The 9,301-nt window shown below is 36.6% G+C and overlaps 1 protein-coding gene across 3 annotated transcripts; it reads left to right on the plus strand.

Annotated features, from left to right (window-relative positions):
* The first annotated feature begins 283 nt into the window (after nt 1-283).
* Nucleotides 284-8,002, plus strand: LOC114309538 (protein-S-isoprenylcysteine O-methyltransferase A). Of its 3 annotated transcripts, XM_082878103.1 has the most exons (4): nt 284-578; nt 6,296-6,406; nt 6,752-7,005; nt 7,114-8,002. In XM_082878103.1, exons 3-4 carry the CDS (start codon nt 6,889-6,891, stop codon nt 7,486-7,488), a joined length of 492 nt encoding a protein of 163 aa, XP_082734229.1. In that variant the 5' UTR covers nt 284-578; nt 6,296-6,406; nt 6,752-6,888; the 3' UTR covers nt 7,489-8,002. The 3 variants fall into 3 exon arrangements, with proteins under 3 accessions (XP_082734229.1, XP_028111085.1, XP_028111083.1); XM_028255284.2 differs by lacking the exon at nt 6,296-6,406 and having other exon boundaries at nt 288-578; XM_028255282.2 differs by lacking the exon at nt 6,296-6,406 and having other exon boundaries at nt 391-578; nt 6,752-8,002.
* Nucleotides 8,003-9,301: the final 1,299 nt, after the last annotated feature.

Below are 9,301 nucleotides of genomic sequence, written 5' to 3' on the forward strand. Positions count from 1 at the left end.
ATCTATTACTCAACAATACAATTAAAGTAAAATTATTCAAAATCCTATGCTTACATAAAAATAATTCTTTATTAAGTTTTACATTAATCCAAAATAAAATAATAAAATAACAACTAGCCAATTTTTTTTTTATAGAAAAAAGTGTCTTTTAAGTTCGGACGAGTTCTTGCGGGTTACGAATATTTCAAATCGCATCCGTCCATATTATATCTGCAAACCCACCTATTTATATGTGAATCAATTCATATTAGGCGAATTGTACAATTCAAATAATCCTATACCCAATCCTAATTCAGTTCACTAAAATAGACCCGCAATGAACCCATGGCACACTACAAGTGGCACCCCAAATCCAGTTTATAATGTTCACAACGAAGGAAAGAAAATTACATAACTAGAATTCTCCTCAACGTAAGCTATAAAAACAGAGGCCATGAGTCCACTTCAATTACTCAATCTGACGACAATGGACACAGCGTTTCTCTCAAACCCTCTTCTCGTTTAGTCTCCACCTTCGTATCCCTCACTCCTCTAATAATAAATATTTGAAAAGCTATGGATTTGTGTCACTATATGAGGTGTGTTTATTATTATTATTTTAAATTGTCCTTTTTTGTTAATTACCGTTCCTATTTTTATTTCTAAATTTTTTTTTTTTGTCGAAATATTTGTATAGAAATGAAAGAATTTGTGCATCATGATTTTTGTTGGTCATTGATAAGAAATGTGACCTTCAAATTAAATCCCTAATTTTTATTTTTTGTGTTCTCTAATATAATTGATTCATAAGTGCCATTGATTCTCCCCTTCATCATCTGGGTTTTTTTTTTTTTTTGATTACCTTCTGAACTTGTTTGCTTTTAAACTGGTGTACTATTCATAATAAGGTAATAAAAAGGCTAACAAGTTCAAGAGCGATCTTCTAAATTTTGATTTTTTTTTTTTTTTTGGTTTTTGATTGCCTTATTAGCTTTTGAACTGGTGTGCTAGATCATGCAGTTAGTGCAAAAAAAAAAAAAAAAAAATAATAATAATAATAATAAAATAACTGTATTTGAATTATACAATTTGTTATGCCTATATCCAGTTGGGTTGCTGTCTTTTGTTTTGTTTGCTTTTGCTTCTATATAGTTCTTAGCAATTCTGACTCCATCAGTTGTTGATGATCTGTTCTCCCCAACTTACTGTTCTTCATTTTGTTATGAATTGAGTCATTAGAAATCTACAATATCACTATTATTAGAAATCTCCTTGATACTTGGGGGCTTTTGATTAGTATTTTGATAATGATTTGTATTTAGTTAAAGAATCATTGGACTTTTAATTTGTATTCTGTTAGACGATCTGTGCGCTTGTGATTTATACTGAGTGCCAATTGCCAAAGAGTTACTGGGCTCGTGATTTTATTAAACACTTAGGCCCCAAAATTGTTCTGTTCCAATTTAAAACAGGCTCAGTATAGGCCCCAAACCGACTAAACCACTCTGAACTGAATCGCCTTACACACATCGGATTTGTTAGGTGTTTTAGTATACTTGGTCTGCTTCAGTCATTAGAAAGGAAAAACTGAAATGTTCGGCTTGGTGGGAAATTTTTCCAAAATCCCAACCAAACCTAACTGAGTACACCCCTCACTTCATGGAGAGTTTGCTGTGAGGGAGGGGAAGTTTTAGTGGAGCGGGGGGAGGGGAGTTGTTGTGACTGTGAGGGAGAGGGACCTAGGGGTGACAGTGGGGGAGTGGGGACAGCTGGGGAAGGCGTGAGCTGTGAGTTACGGGAATGAGGGGAGATCTGTGAGAAAGGAGTCGTTGTGAAGCAGGAGCCGTGGAAGGGGAGACATTTGTGAGAGAGATCATTAAACATAACTGAGAAAGACTTGTCCTGGGTGTTTGATTGTTTGTCATTGGAAGCAGAAGATGTGTGGTGGTTGGGGCCTGTGTGTTAAGCTGACAATGAACCTTTGTGTGAGATTGAGAGCTTAGTTGCACAAAGCAAGGGTAGGGACAGGAGCGGAAGCGGGAGCAGGGGCAGAGGAGCGAGGGCATATAGAAGTTTTTTAGGTTGGGAGCACCTATGGGAGCATGTATATAGTTATTTATTAAATATATAATTCTGACAATTATTTTTTGTTGCTTAGTTGTAATATATGTATTAAAATATGAATAAATATTAGAGATTCATGTCAATTACAATCTGTCTTTATTAAGTATAAATAAAGATTATATAAATAGGAACTACTAGAATAAGTTTGAATTGTTTTTCTTTTGTTTCTATGAGATTTAAATGTTTGAGAGGTTTTGAGTTTCTTTCTCGACGAAAGCGAGTTTCTTACTTGGGAGCACAAAATCGTGTTTCTTAAGAAACACCACTTGAGTGGACATGGCTACTTCCGTTGCAGGCATAAGCGCTGCAAACATAGCTACTTCCGCTCTTTTCAGAAGGGAAGGTGCTTCTTTAACAACAATTATCCGATCAATAGCCACCCACGCCACGCACAAAGAAGGAAGAAGGAGTTGTGCCATCTCTATAAGCTAGTGTTTTGCCTTTTTCCCTGTTGTCGGGCTTACCGTTGTTAGAAATCGATAAAGACTAGATGCCAATAAGAGAACAGGACAAAGAACTTCACTTCGACGCTGGGTAAGGCAAGTGCCATGAGAATGAAATAAGTGCCACGAACAACTGACACTAGGGGCATAAAAGGAGCAGCTGTTAGCCATAAGACTAGAATCCCAACTGTGAGGGAGGTTTGGATAGATATTAAACTAGGGCTTGAACAGAATCGCACAAGGGACTGACATTTCTTATCTAGATGCCTAAAACAGAAGCAGATAAGATAGCTGATTAGGCCGAAAATGAGGATGCGGGGATGGCATTGGCTCTTTCTATCTTAAGGCGGTAAGGCGCAGTCGAAACTTGAAGCGTGTATAACTCATTCTAATTCTAAGAGTAAAGGGCTTAGCGCTTTGATGGTTGACTGCCTTCGCCCGGGGCACCTTTCTTTCTTTATATGCCCATTTTGCAAGAAGAAGGGCTTTCCTCAAACGATTGGAACAAGAACAGGCTGTTAGATAGTGCTAGAATGTGCTGGCCAAGCGTAGGAACATGCTGGGGGGTTCCCAGATCCATGACTACTTAGGCAAACCCATGATTTCGAACATCACTCTATTCAAATTTCCTGATTTCCTTCTCCTATTGCTACTGCTATTGATACTAAGGCTGCTTCCTTTTGTGGCAACCTTCTTTTCCCGCCTCGGTTAATCACCTGCTCTCTGTCTCGCTGATCTACGACTGATTCTTCTTCTCTTGAAAAAGGAGCTTGCCTTGCGTTACTGACCTTATTATAAAGTGATTTGTTCTCTCTTCTGTCCTTTCATTCTTTCATTATGAGTTTCACTAATACCCTCTATTATAGGACAAATACCCCGTTTTGTCCGACATTCTATTTACTAAACTCAATAACCCCGTATTCTCTGATCGGAGATTATGCTATTTTCACTTCTATCACTTCTAAGAATAGAATTATAGGTAATGATACTGGATATCGTATGATTGGTGTGAGGACAGATAATTTGGACAAAAAGGTTTGTACTGGTCTAGTGGCAACAACAAGGTTTAGATGTCAGATTGTTGTTACAAGGAATGAGAAGAACATAGCACGAAAATTCTTAAGGATTGGGGTAACCTGGCCGGGAGGCAGACACTTCAATGAAAGAGCTCCTTTGGATTTTTCCTTGATCTAAGAGAATGAAATAGCATCTTTCCTGCCCTCAGTTTGCGCCAGGAGCCATCATCTCATAAGTGTAAGAACCGATAAAACGAATTCCTGCCTATGAAGCACGGGTGCGGGTACGGGTACGGATACTGGTACAGGTACGATACGGGACCTAAAAAAATAGAATACAGGTATGGCTGGGGTACATTAATAAATTTTTTATTTTTTATAATTTATAGTTTGAGATTCAATCTACAAATCAAAGTTCAATATCAAAATTAAAAGGAGAAATTTAAAACCAAAAGAGAAATCCTAGTTTAACAATACCAATACCAGAGCAAAGTCTATAAACTATTTTAATGCCATTAAATAGGCGAAATTACAAAACAAAATTTCATTCCAAAAGCAAACTAAGCAAAATTTAAAAGCTTGAAGTTTTAATTTTCACTTCCATCAACTTCATCATTGAATAATATATTTTTCATCTCTGGCACATCAAGGATTTGCAATTTTAAGTAAATAAGAACTCTCTAATAAATTAGACGTATCCCCACCAATGTCCCATAGCTTGGTATACTCCCAATGTACCTATGAAGTACCCATGGAGTACCCAACCGCCAAAAATTGTATAAAAAGTACCTTGTATGTATTTTGAGTACCCGGTACACAAATATCCCTATCGGTACGAGTACCAGCCCCCGGTAAGTACCCGGTATGAGTACCGCAACATTCTCAGAGTATCCATGCTTCACAGGTTCCTGTTACTAAGGTCAAGAGAGGTGTTTGGTTTGTTCATTGGAGGCAGAAGGTGGCCAATGGTAAGTCGACGAAGAACCAATGTGATTGAAAGATTAAGAGAAAGAGAGGCGCTCTTTGTAGTCTGTATCTGTAGAGGCAGATCTAGAATGATTGATGTTTGGTGGTGCTTTTGATAGGGGGTTTCAAGAGGTGATTAAGTGTGGGGGTGCAAATCATCAAACAGCCTCCATTGACACACTACTACCACCACCACAATGGTTACCACCGCACAACAACCATCAATGCTACCACCCTACCACTACCAAAGATCCACTTTACCCTTGTGGTCTGCTTTGGTACACTTCACTTCCCTATTTAGAAATAGCCAATATATCCTTACAATGGTGTTGGTAAGTTTTGCTCTTCACCATTCTTCATTAATAATTGTATCCAAACTGACAAAAATTGTGTCTCGCACACAGACATTCTGAGAGTTGACAAGAGAAATAATTCCAGTCAAAGACAAATTTCCAATGCAAAAGTATAACATCGGCATTGTCTTCATATTCTTTCTCTAACCCATGTGACTCTAGCGCTCAATGGTTTAAGGGACGACCATGTGTGATGTGACTGCCTTAGCTGGATTGTCTAAGGAAAAAGGCTCGAATGCCACCCACAAACTGTCTCAACTCTAGTGAGAGATTGGATCCTCTAGGGATAAATCATCAATTCCCTTTTTTTCTATTGAGTTTTCTTTGTTTTCTAGTTTTTTTCGTTTCCCTTAGATTTAGGGTTTAGTTCCTCTAGATCTCTTTTAGGTTTTTGTGTCTTCTTTTCTTGCTTGTTGCTTTTTCTCTTTCCTCGATATAATTTGTTCTTTTTTGTTTCAATGGTGTCTTTTTCATTTTCTTCGTTCGTTCTTTCTATGAGGTCGGGACCTCTCTATTTTTTTGTAGATCTCGTCATTTCCTTGTCATTTTGGAGTTTGTTTTTGGATGCAATAGTTTTTGAAGTTGGTGTCTGATGCCATACTGAGGGCTTGTTGGAATGGATAGAGGCTGGTTGAGGTGGATAGGGGTCCTTGTCGAATGGGGTGTATGTCATAGGTGGTGCCGTGGTGGGGGTTGTGACAGGAGAGACGAGAAGAGGGAGAGAGAGTTTTAGCAGAGAGTGGAGGTAATCGATGAGGGGGGTGATTATCGATGGGGAGGTGGTTGAAATGGGGAAGGAGAGACGAGGAGGAGAGATTGTGTAGATAGAGAGAGAGGAGGGGCTCTGTCATAGGGGGTATCTTTGCAAAAGAAAAGAGTTTTTGTAGAGAGAGCCAGAGATGTAGTAGATCTGTGGGTATTTTCACGGCAATAGGGTTTGAGGAGATGCTAAACTATTTTGCCATTTTGGTCCACAAAGGGTCACCTTTTAGTATTTTGAAAGTTGTGATGTTATCATAATGCTTTGAATAACATCTTTTCATATTCCCTTGATCCTTATAACTAATGCCTTGTTGCTTCGAAGTGCGTATGGCTTGGTGTTGCCATTTACCATATTACTCTTCTCCTTATAGTGGCTTTAGTAGGTCAAATTCATGTTACGCTGTATAATTTTTATCACTGCGTGTGATTATGCTGTTTTACCAAAAATTCTCTTGTCCTCAGCATGTGCTACGTTTACACTAACCAATTCTTGCGTATGCAGTTTCTTTCCTTGTTTTTGCTCTTATCTACTGCAATTGTAATATTCCCAGTTTGCTACACAAAATTACGGAAATGTTGTTTCTCCCTTTTGCCAATAGTTTGTAAGGCATGGCTAATCTCATAGACATCTGACAAAATTTATGTTCGGTAGGTAGGGCATGAAAGAACATTCCTGAGACTTATTCTGTGAATAACATTTTCTTCAATCTGTTGTATCCAATATAGCGAAATCCGCAGTCTTGGGTATCATCCAACTGTCAAGGTCCACAATTTCTTGTTTTGCTAGTATTTGAACATTTAAGCTTCATGCAATGCATTCTTAGTCCTGTTTATCTTTTAAAAAAAAAAAAATTAAAAAAGTTGCAGTAACGAATATGGAATTTACGAAAATGCGTGTATAATTTATCTTGTAAATGAAGACATAGAAAATTCTCTTTGAACAACACTTGTTCATGTTTTTTGCTTGAGCATAAACCAAAATTTATATGTTTTTTAAGTATTCCACATTCTGTTAATACCTTGCCAGAATGATTTAAAAGCTTTGGCAAAATTGCCTTTAATTTATGCAACTTTTCTTAATCCTGATACGATCAACTTTCCTTTTCAGGTAATGTCATTCGTGAAGCATCTTAGAGATACTGTAGGATCCACCTACCATTTCGTATTTCAGTTGTTCAGATCTCGATCTTGTTAGACCAACTACATGATAGAGAAAGATTGATTTCCTTTATTTATTTGGCAACAATGACAGAATTCTTCAACTACACAACTTGCAGACAGCTGTTGCAAATGTTCTTGGCAATAATCTTTTTCCACATTTCTGAGTTCATTCTGGCAATTGCCATCCACGGTAGATCAAATGTAAGTTGTAGGTCTCTTTTGATTAGCAAAAACTATCTTCTGGCAATGATTTGTTCACTGCTAGAGTACTTTCTTGAAGTTTACTTTTTCTCTGGGTTGAAAGAGCAGTACTGGTGGATCAGCGACTTTGGACTCGTAATGGTTGTAATTGGGGAAATCATACGGAAGATGGCAATTTTAACAGCTGGTCAGGCCTTCACTCATCTCATTAAGACGTACCACGATGAGGAGCATCACCAATTGGTTACTCACGGTGTCTATAGATTTGTTCGTCATCCGGGATATTGTGGGTTTTTCATTTGGTCAATAGGCACTCAGATAATGCTCTGTAACCCAATATCAACAATTGCATTTGCCATTATTGTTTGGAACTTCTTTGCGAAACGGATACCATATGAGGAGTATTTCTTGAGGCAATTTTTTGGGTCAGAATATGATGAATATGCCTCTCAGGTTCCTTCTGGGATTCCATTTGTGGAGTAGTAAGAATCTATGAAATTTTTAGAGTGTGTCATCAAGAAAGCGCTAAGGCTGTTTATGCAAAGACGTTAGTCTGAAGCTTTGTCAAAGCCGATTCAATTCATGGGCTGGATGGACTGGATTATTCTTGAAGAACCAAACATTTTAGATGGTTTGTTTACTTGTTATGTTCCTGTTGGAGATCTCATTGGAAATCAATCAGTCTTCTTGTGATATACTAAACTCGGTATGTGTACCTTCCATAGATGTGACTGTTGAGTCTTGATCCCAAGCCATTACGCACAAAGTTGCAAGATTTGCAATCATCACTAGTAATATTTATGCGTTTTTGTCGCATGACTTTTTCATTGACATGAAATAACGGATGCCCTTTCTTATCGGCCTTTGTTTCTTTGTATATTACTGGGCTCTATATGCTTAAGCAGAAAGTAGAAAAGTTCTTCATTCGTGCTGCTGGATGACATATTATTGTCCTTGGATTATCACAATAAATGGTTACATAGTATTCTGTTATCTTGTGCATTGATATGTTGTCAGAATAAGTAATGAACCATGCATAAGGCTATATATATATACACTTATATGTTTATGAGTGGAGTGGACCTCCAATAGGAAAGGGTTAAAGCCATAGGCTTGAGACCAATCCAAGCCAATCTTATATGTTGTGCTTTGATTATGAATGCATTGCGGTGAAAGCTTTTGGGAATTTTATTGTGATTCAATAGATAGCAAAACATTCCATTTCAATTTAGATAATATATATCTATCTATACTATTATAAAGGGAAAGCGAGAATTGGTGTTGATGTCTGTCTTTTTGTTTCAAAACATTTACAACAATCATTAAATCAGGTGAGAATTTCAAGGTATAAAAATCTCGAGTCATAATTCAACGATTGTGAGTGTTTTGAATAGGGGATTGAGGAATTTGAGATAGAGGATTTGTTTTACCCCAGTTTCTCTTGATAATAATGCAATGGCATATGTGTGTGTGTGTGGGCGTGTAATTTGTGTTATTGCTGAGTGGGCTGTAATGAAAAATGGTTTGAAAATTGAATCATGGTGATTAGAGTCAGTGCTGGAAAATGGCTGGAGAAGAGAGAACAAACTGACTATAGAAGAGAATTAATCTATTTAGATTTTGTTAACAAGTGTTCTTAAGACACTTATTAAGGATGAATTAAATTATCTTAACCAATCTCACTATTATTTTCAATCAGTTGGGTCAATATCAGTGTAATTTTTATTTCTCAACCCAAAACAAATTGTACCTTGTGAAAATTTGCTGAAAACTATAGTTTCAATCGATCTCAAGCAATCGGTTTGATTTGATTCAATTCGATTACATCAATTTTTAATGGATAGTAAAATTCATTATCAAAGCTATAATTTGATTGAATCTGTCAAAAAAATTCAATGTTAATTGGTAGCTAAATACATTTGCCAAATTTTATTTTTTCTCACATGATGATGATTCACAAAATGACTAGCAAATCTTCTCTCTCCAATCTTCACCATTGAAACAACATTTGTCAAAAAATAAAATTTTTGTACTATAACTAGCCAAAAAATGGCTTTAACATTGCCAATTTTGCAATGACCATTGGAGTAACAACCCAACGGTCAAAAATAGATACACTACTCTAATAATAACTTGTTATTTTGGTACAATCATATTTCACATCTTCATCAACCAAATTATTGGTCCAATTAAGTATCAAGATTTTTTTTAATATGGATAAATTATGATTATCAATGTAATTTTTTATTTAATTTCTATAATTATAATTTTTGATATTGTTAAGTTTTTAAAATTT

This window comes from Camellia sinensis, chromosome 7, assembly GCF_055761805.1.
Source record: "Camellia sinensis isolate YWXY chromosome 7, ASM5576180v1, whole genome shotgun sequence".
Lineage (NCBI taxonomy): Eukaryota > Viridiplantae > Streptophyta > Magnoliopsida > Ericales > Theaceae > Camellia > Camellia sinensis.

Bases quoted from the DNA above. Each gene is read 5' to 3' on its own strand.
- LOC114309538 (XM_028255282.2), top strand. From the start codon at position 6,889: ATGACAGAATTCTTCAACTACACAACTTGCAGACAGCTGTTGCAAATG.